The sequence below is a fragment of the Aotus nancymaae genome, unplaced genomic scaffold (genome assembly GCF_030222135.1).
Source record: "Aotus nancymaae isolate 86718 unplaced genomic scaffold, 86718_ANA_hifiasm-v0.15.2.pri h1tg000049l, whole genome shotgun sequence".
In the NCBI taxonomy this organism is placed as follows: domain Eukaryota; kingdom Metazoa; phylum Chordata; class Mammalia; order Primates; family Aotidae; genus Aotus; species Aotus nancymaae.
Genome location: NW_026988463.1, coordinates 30,808,363 through 30,824,895, shown reverse-complemented (window position 1 = coordinate 30,824,895; position 16,533 = coordinate 30,808,363). Strand labels below are relative to the sequence as shown.

Sequence of the window (16,533 nt, the reverse complement as noted above, 5' to 3'; positions counted from 1 at the left end):
AAAAAAAAACCTCGACTAAAAATGTATTTCAGATCTGGACCTTTTGATCATTGGCACCTTTGTCATCCAAAACAAGGGCCTCTGGAGTCTGTCAATCTGTGGCAGGTGATGTGCTGTTTGCTGTCTGGACCTGACCACTGTCACCTTTACTGATAGGTGACAAACAGCCTGCCTGACCTGGCCTTGTTTCTCTGGGTCTTACTCATCTGGGAAAACATATTTTGGAAGTAAGCTAGAGTTTGAATCCAGAAGTTGACACGGATGTAATGGCTGGACACTGTCATGAGGTTGTAAGAAGCTAAGGGTGATGGCCACTCTGGGTGCTTCCTCTACCACTACCCCAGGGACAGTGTCACACGCCTCCAGGCACGAAGGGGACAGCCAGGTGGGAGCTGCTGTTGCTATTATACACTTACCTCCTAATTATTTTCTTAGGTGTTTTTGTCTTTTTTAAAATGACTCCTTAATCTCTGAATTTTCTTTCTTTTTCAAATTATTTTAGTATTTTTCTGACTTTTTGATATTTCCCTTTTTTTCTTTTTCTTTTTGTTCTGAGTTTCTCTTCTCCCCTTTCAGAGATATTCATGCTATTTTTCTTCTATTTTCACTGTGTCTTGGTATTGATCTCTGTACTTTCAGTTTTTTTTTTTTTTTTTTTTTTTTTTTTTTTTTTTTGAGACGGAGTTTCACTCTTGTTACCCAGGTTGGAGTGCAATGGTGTGATCTCAGCTCACCGCAACCTCCGCCTCCTGGGTTCAGGCAATTCTCCTACCTCAGCCTCCTAAGTAGCTGGTATTACAGGCACACACCACCATGCCCAGCTAATTTTTTTGTATTTTTAGTAGAGACGGGGTTTCACCTTGTTGACCAGGATGGTCTTGATCTCTTGACCTCGTGATCCACCTGCCTCGGCCTCCCAAAGGGCTGGGATTATAGACGTGAGCCACCACGCCCGGCCACTTTCAGTTCTTTATATGTTCACAGGTGTTGGCATCCCCCAGAGAAGCTGACTGTAATCTGGGTCTTATTCTCAGTTGGAATGACCCTTGGCAACACAACAGTATGCAAGTACTGGGTGCATATTGGTGCAAATCTAGGGACTATAACTGGAAGGAGCCTATGCCCACCTAATTTTATTGTGTGAGAAATCAAAATTGTACAACAGCAGTCAAGGAATTTGTTGGAAATAACACTGCAATCCTGCCCCTTAGACAATACTCCTTTTCCTTATGAATTGTATTTTCTTCAGCTGTTTACACACTCATTCTGTATAATTAGGAGTAATTGTGCATTCTTCAGGTTTATCACTTCTTAAATCAGCAGCAGATTAGTGTGCTACTTTTATCTCCCACTCTGGAATGCAGTGGCCTGATCTCAACTCACTGCAACTTCTTCCTCCTGGGTCCAAGAGATTCTCCTGCCTTAGCCTCCCAAGTAGCTGGGATTACAGGCACGTGCCACCACACCCAACTCATTTTTGTATTTTTAATAGAGATGTTGTTTCATCAAGTTGGCCAGGCTGGTCTCAAATTACTGACCTCAGCCTGGCCAACTTGGTGATCTATCTGCATCAACTTCCCAAAGTGCTGGGATTACAGGTGCAAGCCACCACACCTGGTCATGTGCTGCTTTTAAAATTTTATTTTATTTTATTTTTACCTCAGTAAAACACCAACACATTTGAACCATTAGAGTCAGCATTTTAGTGGCTGCTTATTTCCCTGCTGGGTTGACACACTTTCCTGGATACCTCTCCTCTCCCCTGGGAGACATCTGACTGAGGTCAGGACATGGTGAGAGGTGTGTAGACTTGGCCGCTGGCCAGACTGGATCCAGATGTGGCCTCTTGTGGCCCTAATTAGCTGTGTGATCCTAAATGAGTCATTGACCTTCTCTAAACAGTGGTGTCTTGGGGGTCCAAGGAGCCAGAAATTTGAATGTCTTCAGTGTCAAAGTCAGGACTTGGCACTTTCTTCTTGCCATGGTGAGAGCAATCACTGGCCAGCTCTCTCTGGTCGGAGACTGTGTGCATCTCTGACCACTCTGGTAGCTGGAGGAGGAGGGATGGGATGGATGAAAATCAGACCATGGGCAAAGAAACTGGTCACAAGCTTGTGTGCCTGGTAATTTATGATGCATGGAAACTCCTCTTTGGATTCTGGAGCCAGAGAACAATCTCAGAGGATAGAGTGTGCTTTCTCTCTGAGTTCTCCAAGGAGTTGAAATCCCTTTGTTCTGTTATTAGAAATTGACACTGGGCTTCCGCTGTTGCTGTTTCCTGAGTGACTGTATTGTTTGCCCTAGAATTATGAAAATTAAGTTTACGTTTTCTTTTTTTTTAATTGCATTTTAGGTTTTGGGGTACATGTGAAGAACATGCAAGATTGTTGCATAGGTACACACATGGCAGTGTGATTTGCTGCCTTTCTCCCCATCACCTATATCTGGCACTTCTCCCCATGCTCTCTCTCCCCAACTCCCCACCCCCAGCTGTCCCTCCCCTATTTCCCCCCCTACAGACCCCAGTGTGTGATGCTCCCCTCCCTGTGTCCATGTAAGTTTACATTTTCTAAATCAACTAAGCTTAAAAATATGTGTGTCTGAATATAGTCTGAGTTTTCTGTTCAGAGAAGCTTAAAAATTCATACTTTTAGGGGGGTAGACTTTTTTCACCTAATTGGGTGTGTTTAGTTTTGACCAATATCTGTGGTTTTATTTACAGATTCCCACTGGAAATTCACTGTGTGAATGAATCTTATTACAAGCAGGTAAGTTTAGAAGAAGGCTTTCTAGATGAAACTAGAGAGTGACTGAGCTGGAAAGCACAGTACAGAGCAGAAGCCCAGCTGAGTGGACTTTGTCCTTTTCTGTTCTCTATCACCAGCCACTCAGCATGGTGGGTGCTGCTTCACCAGCTGCTGCATTTACTGAACAGTTATCCTGCCTCTGGCTCTCTCATCTCAGGTTGATCTGACATATGCAAAGAGAGTGGGGGCAAGTGAAGCTGCACTTTTGAAAGAAGCCTGGCCTCTTGGACAGTATCCTCAGGAAGGCAGGTGAAGATAACTGGTAATTTCTTTTCTGGGGTTGCCCTCAACAGCTCTGCCTGGTAGGAAAGAGCTAGCCTGTGCAGATTCTTTTCCATGGGGCCAGGCCTTTTATTGATTGACCTGGTCACTGCAGACCTCTCAGGCTGTAATTGGTTGAACCAGATGCTCAAGTGGAAGCCCCCACCACTACTTGTATAGCAGACAGAAGACCTGAGTAGTTTTGGGGTCTTGATAGGTTGTAGAGTTTTTCTGGGGAAATAAGGGTGTCATAAACTCCACTGGCTTAGGAGCTGAGTGCACCTGGATATGCTCTGGGCCCTGCCACCAACTAGCTGTGTGCCCCCGGACACATCATTCACTTGCTTTAAATTGGTCTCTTCATCTGCAGCACAACCTACAAACAGTCACTCCTGCACTACAAGACTCTTAGTTTGCAAGGCTGGTGGTGTGGTGGTGGTAGCTCTTGTTTTTGTTAACACACGGGCAAAGATCAGCAGTCATGCTTGTGAGCATTTTTGTGTTTCCACAGATATGGGACTTGGCTGACCCAGAAGGTAAAGGGTTCTTGGTCAAACAGGTATATATATGTGTGCACAGAGCAAGTGGAGGGGCTGGGCAGAGCCCCCAGGCTGGGTGACCTCTGTGCCTCTTCCACGTTCCTCCGTTGTCAAATATTACTAGGCAGGAGCACAGCTACCAAACAACACAGGAAGTTTTTATTTTAAAATAAACATCTTTTAAACACTCAACAGTTCTATTTCATGGCTAGAGCATCTTTTAGTATTTTGTAAACTTACATGTGATTAAAGTGTTGTCCAGAATTTTTGTTTTGAAATAACCTTAGTCTCTCTTGGAAGTTGCACAGATAGCTTGAAGAGTTTCTGTGTATCTTTCTCCAGCTCTCCGTATTGATGGCATCTTAGTTAACAACAGCACAGTGATCAGAGCCAGAAACTAGACATCAGTGTAACACTGAAGACCTTAATCAGAGTTGAGCAGTTCTATATGCACTCATTTTTGTGGGGGTGTGTCTATAGTTTTTATCATTCATATGGATTTGTGTAACCAACACCACAATCGAGACACCGAACTATTTCTGCACCCAGATCAAGCCTTTCTCCTGCCCCTTTCATAGTCATGCCCTCACTAACTCCTGGTGAACACTGACTCGTCTGTTCTCCATTATGATAATTTTGTTGTTTCAATAATTTTCTATAAGCGAAATTTTAGGTTGAACATCCTAAAGCCAAAACTCCAAAATTCAAAATGCTTCAAAATCTGAAACTTTTTGAGTGAGGGCACAACATTGAAAGGAGATGCTCATTGGAGCATTTTGGATTTTGGATTTGTAAATTAGTGATGTTCAACTGGTGAGTATAATGCAGGTATTCAAAAGTGTAAAACCAAGAACTCTTCTGATCCCAAGCATTTCTGATGAGGGATGTGTAGCCTGTACTTGTAAGTGATTTTAGGTGGTTGTATATGACTTTTTTTAGAAGGGACCTTGTTTGTGCTGTGCCATGGCTTGTATTCCAGCCTTTGAGGAAGGCACCTTTACTTGTACCTCCCTTCTTTGAGATTCACAGTGCACATTTCCATGTTTTTTCTTTATTTTTTCTAATTTTTTGAGCCTTGCTCTGATACCCATGCTGGAATGCAGTGGCACAATTAAGGTTTAATGCACCCTCCACCTTCTGGGCTCGTGTGATCCTCCTGCCTCTGCCTCCTGTGTAGCTGGGACCATAGGCATTTACCGCCATACTTGGATAATATTTTATTATTTTTTGTAGAGATGAGATCTCACTATGTTGCCCAGGTTGATCTCAAATTCCAAGGCTCATGTGATTCTCCCATCTCAGCCTCCCTAAGGGCTGGGATTACACGCATGACCACCACACTCCATCACTACTAGAATTCCTGTGGAAAAGAAATTTGACTTTCCTTAACACAGTTTCCTATAACCTTTTTTTTTTTTTTTTTTTTTCTTGAGATAGAATCTCATTATGTCACCCAGGCTGGAGTGCAGTGGTGTGATCTTGGCTCGCTGCAACCTCTGTCTCCTGAGTTCAAGGAGTTCTCTGTCTCAGCCTTCCAAGTAACTGGGATTACAGGCACCTGCCAACATGATTCTCTATTTTTTTTTTTTTTGTCTGCTTCCACTTTATTAAGAGATGCACCAGGAGACCCATCGCTGCTGTGGAATGTAGGTGAGAGGCCCGAGGCCCAGCCTGGAGCACCAGGACCAGTGGGGCCACCTCCAGGATGCTGAGACCTGGCCCCTGCAGCCCCAACCCATGTCCCGGGAGGCCAGGGGCCACAGGCCGGCTCCCGTGTGAACACCGCTCTGGAGAATAATAGATACAAAAACTGCTGGAAGCCCCTCCCACCCCTGCCCTGGGTTCTGCAGCCAGTCTGTGGCCATCCCCTCCTGGGGGTTCCGGAGGCCCTGAAGCCACCCAAGCCAGGGCCTTCTAGAAACAGGTTCCAGGCATCTGTCCCTCCCCTCCCTCCCAGCATGGGGCAGAGCACTGAGGCTGATGGTGGGAAAGGCAGCTGTGGGTGCGGCCATCTCCCCGTGGGTGTCCTGTGGCAGAAAAGCTGGCGTCGGGTGGCCTACGTGCAGTAGCTGTCTGCCTTGAGCACCTGGCAGTACATGGTCATGGTGAAGGTCAGGCCCAGGATCTGCACCAGCGCCGTGCACAGCCCAAAGACACCCACGGCCAGCAGATTCTCCTGCAGCCACACCTTCACTGTCTCGGAGCAGGGTGCCTTCCACCAGGTGCTGGGTGCGTGCAGCCCGCAGCTCTCACTGAACTCCAGGCAGCACGAGTCGGGCACATGTGTGGCATTGTACACCTCAAACCAGTCGCTGTAGTTGGAGATGCCACAACAGTGGAAATCAATCTGGATGATGCTCCAGGCGTTGGTGAGACCCACGTTGCCCTGCGTGCCATACAGGTGTAGGCCTTTCTTCACTTCTCGCTGGGTGTACCTGTCAATCTTGTCCGTGTAGGCGAAGAAGAGGATGGCGATGGTGGCCTTCAGCAGGAACACCAGCAGCAGCAGCAGGAAAAAGGTGAGCAGGAGGCACGTGTTCTCCTTGATACCACCCAGGCAGCCCACGAAGCCAATGGCCATGACAAAGGTGCCAGTGACGATGATGAACAGGTTGGCGGCCGACAGGGATGGGAAGGAGGAGGACAGTGTGGCGAAGCTCCCCTGTGTGGCCACCAGCCAGATGCCAACGCCCAGCATGCCACAGCCTCCCAGCCAGAAGAGCAGGTTGAAGGCAAACATGAGGTACTTCACGGCCTGGAGGCAGGCGTGCGCCATGCCGCAGCGCTTCAGCTCTAGGAGGAAGATGAAGGAGAGGTAAAGGTAGAAGACCACGTACTTGTTGCCCTTGGGCGATGTGTAGCGCGCCTGGGAGGATTTGGGGTCGGGGTTTGTGTGCAGGCCGAAGAAGGCGCCGCCGTTCCTGGCCTCTCCGCACAGGCCGCTGTAGCGCCGGAACGGGCATCTGCGCGCGAAGCCCGGCTTCTTGCCCTCCGGCGAGGGGCTGCGCCGGTACGTGGACTCGTTCGTGCTGGAGTGGCGCATCACGCCCAGGTGCCGGGGCCGCAGCTTAGCGCCCCGCGCCCTCCACCCCGGAAAGCTCCATCCCGCCCGCTCCAGCCCGCTCGCTCCAGCCCTGCTCCCGTTCCCGCTCCTGCCGCCGCAGTGACGGCGGGGTGCGCGGCGGGCGGTACCCAGACACCTGCCAGGCTCGCACGCTGCGGCCCCGCGTCTTTTTTTTTGTATTTTTATTAGAGACAGGATCTTGGCCAGGCTTGTCTTGAACTCCTGATCTCATGATCCAGCCACCTCAGCCTCCAAAAGTGCCAGGATTACAGGTGTGAGTCAAACTATCAGGCCAACCATTTTTTTTCTTTTCTTTTTTTTTTTTTTTTTAAAGTATCTATGTATTATTTTTTATCTTTCCTCACACCTTGCAGGAATAAAGTTCCCCCTTCCTCAACACCGCCGTATAATTGTCTATACTCTACAAGGGCTTCTGAAAACAGCAGGCTGAGAAAGGCTGATCTTAGCACTTAACATTTTGAAGACATTTTTAAAACTGTAACTGTATTTATAGCTTTAAAACTATCCATGTTCTTAGGCCAGTTAATTAATTTTAAAAAATGGTGATGCATCAAGTCCCCTGAGCCTGTGGTATGGTGGGTTCTGGGTTCAGAGTAGAGGTACCTGATAGTCAAGTTCTTTGTCCTTTGTGGGGACTGGGGTCCATGTCAGACTGCTAGGGGTGAGCAGGGAATGCTGTTTAGCAAGGCTGAAGGGGTCATGGTGAACTACAGATATAAATTTTCAGCCAACTGTGTGTATTTCAGATCACTTTTTTTAAAAAATCCAACATATAGCTAGGTGCAGTGGCTCACACCTATAATCCTGGCTACTTGGGAAGCTAAGGCAAGAGGACAAAAATTTGAGACTGGACTCAGCAACATAGCAAGATTCCATCTCTTAAAAAAAAAATAAAAAAAATTAGCTGGGCCTGGTGGTGCATGCTGGTGGTCCTAGCTATTCAGCAGGCTGAGACAGGAGGATCACTTGAGCCCTGGAGTTTGAGGCTGCATTGAGCCATTATTGCACCACTGCACTCTGGGCCTGGGTAACAGAGCGAGATCCCATCTTTAAAAGAAACAAACACAAATTCAGCATATGTTTGGTTCCTTATTTGTCACCTTAAGCATGTAATTTTGTTGCTTTATGCAATCTAACATTTCCTAAATGTGGTGAACTCATAATTTTTGGAAAATAGCCGCATCTGAAATTTTACAGAGTTCCAGATGCAGTGGGCTAAGTGCATTTTATTGTGTTCATCTGAATGGTGTCCCTAAGGTGAGTCCAGTTCATCCCGACATTCTCGGGGGCTTTTGTGCAGTCTTCATTGTTGAAATGGACCACTTCTTTCCCTAAAGCCGCTGTTGGAGACAGCTCCCCCTGCCGTCACTGGCAATATGCTGCTTACTCCTTTCTTTTCTTTGTACTTGTAGGGTTTCTGTGTTGCACTGAGACTGGTGGCCTGTGCACAGAGCAGCCACAAAGTTACCATGAGCAATCTGAATTTGAGCATGCCACCGTCTAAATTTGTGAGTGTCCAAGTCCATCAAATTCACATTCTTCTAATAGCATGTGTGTGTGCGTGTGCATGTATGTGTATATCTCTATGTTTCCTCTAGTGCTCCCTTTTTATTCCAGTGAAATTCACATAATGAAAAATTAATAATTTTAAAGTGAACTATTCAGTGGCATTTACTGCATCCACAATTTTGTACAATTATGACCAATTATCTGTTTCTAAAACATTTTCATTACCTTAAAATGAGACCCCATCTTCATTAAGTCACCACTCCTTGATTCCCCTGTCCCAGTCTCTGGCAACCACCAATTTTATTTCTGTCAATAGATTTTCTTGTATTGGACATTTCATATCCATGGAATCATTTAACATGGCCTTTTGTGTCTGGCCTCTCTCATTCAGCAAAATGTTTTCAGGATTCATCCATGTGGCAGCCTGGATCAGTGCTTTCTTCCTTTCTGTGGCTGAATCATATTTCATTCTGGGGTTGGACCACTTCTTTATCCTTTCATCTACCTATGAACCCTGTTTTTAATTCTTTTACTTAAAAACACCTGTTTTTAATTCAATACCTTGGAGTGGAATTGTTTGGGTCATGTAATTCTGGGTCTAACTTTTTGAAGTGTTCTGTTTTTTGCAAGCACTTTGAAATGTGTATTCTTTTCAGCAAACCTATCCTTCTATGATTTAATTCCAAGCCAGCCACAAAGGAATGTTTCTCTTCTCAGCATGACACCAGAAATTCTCTGATGGTCACTATTCCCTTGGCAGAGACCACTGGGCTGTGAGGGTAAGTGAACAGGACAGTTTCTTGGCTGTCTTCTGGATAGAAGTGTTCTAGCAATTGTTCTAGAATCGTTCTGGAATTGATATAGTTTCACATCCAACTTCTGGAGTGCCTGTGAGACAGAGCTTGCCACTACCCAGAAAGAGGGGGAGCTGAAGGTGGGGAGCCAAGTGAAATGGCTGGGTGGGTCCCACCCCCACAAAGACCAGCAAACTAAAGAGAGAAGAATCGAGTAAATGCAACAAAAAATAAAGGGAATATCATCACCGATTTCACAGAAATACAAACTATCATCAAAGATTACTACGAACAGCTCTATGCACATAAACCAGTAAATCTAGAAGAAATGGATAAATTCCTGGACACTTACACCTCTCAAGACTAAACCAGGAAGAAGTTAAATCCCCGAATAGAGCAATAATAAGACCTGAAGTTGAGCTGGTACCATTTCTTCAGAAACTATTCCAAAAAATACAAAAAGAGGGAATCCTCCCTAATTCACTTTATGCGACCAACATTATCCTGATACTCAAACCTGGAAGAGACACAACTAAAAAAGAAAACTTCAGGACAATATACATGATGAACATTGATGCCAAAATCTTCAATAAAATACTGGCAAAACAAATGCAACAGAACATGAAAAAGCTTATCCATCATGATCAAGTAGGCTTCATCTCAGGGATGCAAGGCTGGTTCAACATACACAAATATATAAACATAATCTATCACATAAATAGGACCAAAGGAAAAAAACACATGACCATCTTAATGGATGTAGAGAAGGCCTTTGACAAAATTCAACAGCCCTTTATGCTAAAAATGCTCATTAAACTAGGTGTCGATGGAACATATCTCAAAATAATAAAAGATATTTATGACAAACCCACAGCCAATATCATACTGAATGGGCAAAAACTGGAAGCATTCCCTTTGAAAACTGGTACTAGGCAAGTGTGCCCTCTCTCACCACTCCTATTCAACATAGTATTGGTAGTGCTAGCCTTAGCAATCAGGAAAGAAAATAAAGGTATTCAATTAGGAAGGGAGGAAGTCAAATTGTCTCTATTTGCAGAAGACATGCTTGCATATTTAGAAGACCCCATTGTCTCAGCTCCAAATCACCTTAAGATGATAAGCAACTTTAGCAAAATCTCAGGATACAAAATCAATGTGCAAAAATCATAAGCTTTCCTATACACCAATAACAGACAGAGAGCAAAATCATGAGTGAACTCCCATTCACAATTGCTACAAGAGAATAAAATACCTAGGAATACAACTAACAAAGGATGTAAAGGACCTCTTCAAGGATAACTATGAACCACTGCTCAAGGAAATAATAGAGGACACAAACAGATGGTAAAATATTCCGTGCTCATGGTTATGAAGAATCAATATTGTGAATATGGCCATACTGCCCAAAGTAATTTATAGATTCAATACTATCCCCAGGAAGCTACCATTGACCTTCTTCAGAGAACTGGAGAAAACCACCTTAAACTTCATATGAAAAAACAAACAAAAAGCTCACATAGCCAAGATAATCCTAAGCAAAAAGAACAGAGCTGGAGGCATCACACTAACTGACTTCAAACTATGCTACAAGGCTACAGTAATCAAAACAGCATGGCACTGGTACCAAAACAGAGATATAGACCAATGGAACAGAACAGAGGCCTTGGAATTAATGCCACACATCTAAAACCATCTGATCTTTGACACATCTGCCAAAAACAAGCAATGGGGAAAGGATTTCTTGTTTAAGAAATGGTGTTGGGACAACTGGCTAGCTATGTACAGAAAGCTGAAACTGGACCCCTTCCTTACACTTTACACAAAAATTAACTTTAGATGGATTAAAGATTTAAACATAACAAAGACTTTTGGCATGCCACGGCCTGCAGGCACCCAGCACACACCTCCCCACCACCAGGATGCCCAAAGGAAGGTCAGCTCTGCCAAAGGGGCCGCCAAGGAAGAGCCCAAGAGGAGATCCACGTGGTTTTCAGTGAAACCTCCTGCAAAAGTGGAAGTGAAGCTGAAAAAGGCAGCAGCAAAGAATAAATCTTCAGACAAAAAAGTGCAAACAAAAGGGAAAAGGGGAGCAAAGGGAAAACAGGTTGAAGTGGCTAACCAAGAAACTAAAGATATACCTGCAGAAAATGGGGAAATGAAAACTGAGGAGAGTCCAGCCTCTGATGAAGCAGGAGAGAAAGAAGCCAAGTCTGATTAATACCATACACCATGTCTTATCAATGGTCCCTGTCTCCCTTCTTGTACAATCCAGAGGAATATTTTTATCAACTATTTTGTAAATGCAAGTTTTTTAGTAGCTCTAGAAACATTTTTAAGAAGGAGGGAATCCCACCTCATCCCATTTTTAAAGTGTAAGTGCTGTTTTTTAAGTGGTGAAATCATTTTCTGGTTGTTTATTTTTTGGTACAACCAGAAAATAGTGTGGGATATTGAATTATGGGAGGCTTTACTGTCTCGGGTGCCAGCTTAACATTCCATAGATGGGGGATTAGTTTTTATATCCTATAATACAAAGCATGTTAAATGGCAATATGGGGTCAGTCCTACATTTAATGTCTTGAACATTTTAAATTACTTCTATTCCCATGTTGTTTTTTAGTAGAATTGTTTCCTAGAGAAAACCACTCTGATTGTGCCTCTCCCTGTCAGAATTGTGGGCACTCTGTAACATCTTTGGTGTGGCAGTCCTGTTTTTCTAATAACTTTTTTACTGTGCTGTGATGATTAAAAATTTGAACATGTAGTGTGCATGCTATTCAGTCATGAATTGTTGGGATGTATTTAACAGCTTATCAACATGTGAAGATACAGGTACTTGATGGCCTCTTAAGGAAAATTTGCATCTAAATTTTAAGCTGGAAAGTCATTGGAATAATTTTAAAAAAGAATTACAATACATGGCTTTTTAGATTTTCGTTACATATGTTAAGAATTGTGTACAAATTGAAATGTCTGTACTGATCCTCAACCAATAAAATCTCAATCATGAAACAGCAAAAAAAAAGATTTCAACATAAGACATAACACCATAAAAATCCAGAAGAAAACCTAAGCAATACTGTACAGGGCATAGGCATAGGCAAGGACTTCATGAGTAAAACACCAAAAACAATGGCAACAAAAGCCAAAATAGACAAATGGAATCTAATTAAACTCCAGAGCTTCCTGACAGCAAAAGAAATAATCGTTAGAGTGAACCAGCAAAAAACAGAATGGGAGAAAATTTTCACAAGCTACCCATCTGACAAAGGGCTAATATTCAGCATCTACAAAGAACTAAAGAAAATTTACAAGAAAAAAACAAACAACTTCATCAAAAAGTGGGTGAAAGATATGAACAGGCACTTTTCAAAAAAAGACATTTATGTGGCCAACAAACATATGAAAAAATGCTCATCATTGATCATTAGACAAATGCAAATCAAAACCACATTAAGACACTATCTCACACCAGTTAGAATGGAGATCATTAAAAAATCTGGAGACAACAGTTGCTGGAGAGGATGTGGAGAAATAGGAATGCTTTTACACTTGGTGGGAGTGTAAATTAGTGCAACCATTGTAGAAGGCAGTGTGGCAATTTCTCAGGCATCTAGAAATAGAAATGCCATTTGACCCAGCAATCCCATTACTGGGTATATACTCAAAGGATTATAAATTGTTCTGTTATAAAGACATATGCACACCTATGCTCATTGTGGCACTGTTAACAATAGCAAAGACTTTGAACCAACCCAAATGTCCATCAATGATAGTCTAGATAAAGAAAATATGCACATATACAACATGGAATACTATGCAGCCATAAAAAATGAGTTCATGTCCTTTGAGGGAAATGGATGAATCTGGAAACCATCAATCTCACAAAGATGACACAAGAGCAGAAAACCGAACACCACATGTTCTCACTCATAAGTGGGTGTTGAACGATGAGAACACATGGACACAGGGAGGGGAACATCACACACCAGGACCTGTCAGAGCGTGGGGAGGCAAAAGGAGGAATAGCAGGGTGTGGGGAGACTGGGGAAGGCTAAAATTAGGAGAAATACTTAATGTAGATGACAGGGTGATGGTTGCAGCAAATCACCATGAAACATGTATACCCATGTAACCAACCTGCATGTTCTGCACATGTACCCCAGAACTTAAAACATATATATATAAAAGAGCACCTTCATACCTTTACTGAATGATTGATAGCAGGCTGATATGTACACATATTATCAGTCCATGTCCAACTATTCTGTTAGCAATACCAGAGTGTGAGCTTAATATTTGAAGAACATTAAGCTATTAATTTAATATGATCCCATCACTGCTTCTGGTTCCAAATTCTTAGTAGAACCAAAGGGTGCCAAGGATGCCAATGTATGCCAGGAGGAGCTCTTTGATGTTTGGGTCTTGCTCCTAAAATAAATGTGTTTTCTTGCTAGAGTAAGCCTTTGGAGAAATCACTTAACCAACTACACCATCACATAGACACTAAAGTCTACAAAATCATATACATGAGGCAGCTTTAGAGCAATGTTTATGTCAGCCATTAATTGCTGATTATTACGCAGAAATGCTAACTGTCAAAAATTTGGCATTGCCTGCTTATGCATATTTATGGAGCAGTATAGTGATAAGTGACCAGGAATATATAGTTGTACACACTCCCACCTTAAAGGAATCTTAGTGAATAGGGTGGTTTCTATTTCTCTATGTCATGAAGCCAAACTGTTCTAAGTCCTGGATTAAATTCAGTTGCTAAACTGTGATGCCTGTTCAAACTAAGTAACATGAAATAGCAACTGCAAAATTCTCTTGTGAACTTTTACAAGATATTCTGCTATTGGAGATATTCTGAGAAAACCTTAGGGGAATTGTCTTTATTATTGGAGAGAGTATTTTTCTAGGCATTTGAGAGTATCTTTGTAGTAAGTTAGTAATACATCGCAGAAGAAAGATCGACATGGATTATTTTGATGCAACTTCATGTTTGTCATAAAGTGATTAAAGTGGTGATTTTTTCTTGACAATTGAGTGGTAGCAATCTTATACTGGTAAGAAGAGAGTCTCATAAGAGATCTCTTGGGTGGACAGTAAACTTGAAGAAAGTCAGGACCATTTTTAGGTGATAAAATTAGTAGAGTTTTGGTAAACACAGTATTGTCTTCTAAAAATGTACATGTTAATTGACAGATACTGGGAATATGTTACAACTCATGGCAATGAAGACATAAGGTGTCAGATGAAATCAAGACTGCTAAACTGCTGATTAAAAATAAGATTATTGGCCAGGTATGGTGGCTCATGCCTGTAATGCCAGCACTTTGGGAGGCCGAGGCAGGCAGATCACGAAGTCAAGACATCGAGACCATCCTGGCCAACATGGTGAAACCCCGTCTCTACTAAAAATGCAAAAAATAGCCAGTCATGGTGGCATGTGCCTGTGGTCCCAGCTACTCAGGAGGCGGAGGTAGAAGAATCACTTGAACCCAGGAGGCAGAGGTTGCAGTGAGCTGAAATTGCACCATTGCACTCAAGCCTGGTGACAGGGCAAGACTCCATCTCAAAAAAAAAAAAAAAGTTGGGAAAAAGGACTTCTGCTGGTTGCCAAGGTGGAATAACAGGGACAAGATTTACCTCCTGCTTGAAACAATAGACCTGGACAAAATACATGCAATAACAGTTTTGAAAACAATGAACATCAGAAAATGAAGGACAGTGAATACAAATGAGGTGAGCCTGTTAGCAGAGGCAACTCTGGTCTGCAGCAACTTCAATTCTAGCCTTCTAAGAAGAAGGAATTTGACTGAAGGGCCTAAGGCAGAGGAAGAAACCCAGACAAGTTTTAGAGCAGGAGTGAAAGGAAGTCATGGACACTTGGAAGAAAACCAGGTGGGCAACATGACAGATCAAGTGCACCATTCAACCTTTGACTTGGGGTTTTATACACTGGCATGCTTCTGGGGGGTTGTGTCCCTTCTCCCTGATTCTGCCATTTTGCCTTACTCTGCATGCTTGAGCCCACTTGCCCAACTCCTGAGATCTTATCAGGAAGCAGCTGATCACCGGCTTCAAGTGTTTCTATCCATTGGGAGACTGCCTTTCCCTTGGGTCCACTGCGACAAATTGTTACTTTATTTTTATCTTCTTTTTGTTTGTTTGCTTCTGGCTTCATTTTTGTTTTTGAGACAGAGTCTCACTCTGTCACCCAGGCTGGAGTGCAGTGGTGCTATCTCAGGTCACTGTAATCTCTGTCTCCCGGGTTCAAGCAATTATCCTGCCTCAGCCTCCTGCGTAGCTGAGATTACAGGTCTGCACCAACATGCCCAGCTAATTTTTGTATTTTAAGCAGAGATGGGGCTTTGCCATGTTGGCCAGGCTGGTCTTGATCTCCTGACCTCAGTTGAACCACCTGTCTCAGCCTCCCAAAGTACTGTAATTACAGGTGTGAACCACCACAACTGGCCCAATTGTTATTTCAGAGAGACAGTGTAACAATGGTCTGACCATCACCTGATAGTAGCCTGACATTCCTGTGGGTGGAGAGTCTCTCATGTCCACCTGACTACCTACTCTAACAATTCCTAGGAATTTCCAGGTTCAGTGTCTTAACCTATTTTCCAGACAACTGCTCAGGGAGTGGAACCCAGGCAGAGCCTAGAGGACTCCCCAAGTTGAGGAGACAGAGCTGAGAGTCCACAGAGACCAGCATAGCTAGAGTTTACAAGACAGAGAAGGAGAGAGGAGAGAGCTTCTGACAGAGAGAACACTAGAGATTGGCAGAGGGTCCTCTCAGCATCTTCAGTGGAGTATCAATCACTGCATATGGGTGAGGACTCTACTTGAGGCTGAGAAAGATCATCAGAAAGGATTGTAGGGAATGACGCTGGGCACTCACACAGGGTGGGTAACAGTGGCTGATCTCATCAGCCAAAGTTGAAATGCTCAAAGCTCACAGGTCATTGGATAGAGAACTCAACAAATCATGAAAACAAGACCTGAAAGGATCAAACTGTTTCTGAGAAAGTAAAATATTTTATATAACCAAAGCAATCTACAGGTTCAGTGCAATTCCTATCAAAATAGCACTGATAACCGGGTGCAGTGACTCACACCTGTAATCTCAGCACTTTGGGAGGTTGAGACAGGAGAACTGATTTTACCCAGGATTTTAAGACCACCCTTGGTGACATAGTGAAATACGAGTTAGTAAGTTTGGTAGCTCTTGCTAAATTGCCCCAGCAAGGTTGGTGGGGTAGAAAACTTGCTAAGGTGGTAGATTTCCCTCTGACAACTGACATGATTTTATTACAGAGACTATTGTAATGAACCCAGAAGTCCTCATCACTCAACTTTAAATGTTCTCTCCATTTGAAGCAGATTTCTACTGTAATGCAATTTCCCTGGTAAATCTGTCTCTGTGTGTCTTATCTAATACATAAGGCTGTTTTGAGAAGATGACCACACTGTTACTTATTATTTCAAGCCCACCCAATTAAAGACAAAATCTTGACATCACCTGA

General features: G+C 43.3%; 2 protein-coding genes and 2 long non-coding RNA genes across 4 annotated transcripts; 3 read left to right on the top strand and 1 right to left on the bottom strand.

Moving 5' to 3' along the window:
- Window positions 1-2,301: 2,301 nt before the first annotated feature.
- LOC135269061 (uncharacterized) lies at window positions 2,302-2,972 on the top strand. Its single transcript, XR_010337414.1, has 3 exons — window positions 2,302-2,395; window positions 2,723-2,768; window positions 2,885-2,972. It is a non-coding gene; the product is annotated as an uncharacterized LOC135269061 (long non-coding RNA).
- A 2,691-nt stretch (window positions 2,973-5,663) lies between these two features.
- On the bottom strand, window positions 5,664-6,392 carry LOC105709350 (tetraspanin-4-like). The gene has a single exon (XM_064362763.1). It carries the CDS (start codon window positions 6,381-6,383, stop codon window positions 5,664-5,666), a length of 720 nt encoding a protein of 239 aa, XP_064218833.1. The 5' UTR covers window positions 6,384-6,392.
- A 467-nt stretch (window positions 6,393-6,859) lies between these two features.
- LOC135269060 (uncharacterized) lies at window positions 6,860-16,533 on the top strand. Its single transcript, XR_010337413.1, has 2 exons — window positions 6,860-8,980; window positions 14,204-16,533. It is a non-coding gene; the product is annotated as an uncharacterized LOC135269060 (long non-coding RNA).
- Window positions 8,990-16,533, top strand: LOC135269059 (non-histone chromosomal protein HMG-14-like). Its single transcript, XM_064362734.1, has one exon. The coding sequence runs from the start codon at window positions 10,773-10,775 to the stop codon at window positions 11,211-11,213; it is 441 nt and encodes a 146-aa protein (XP_064218804.1). The 5' UTR covers window positions 8,990-10,772; the 3' UTR covers window positions 11,214-16,533.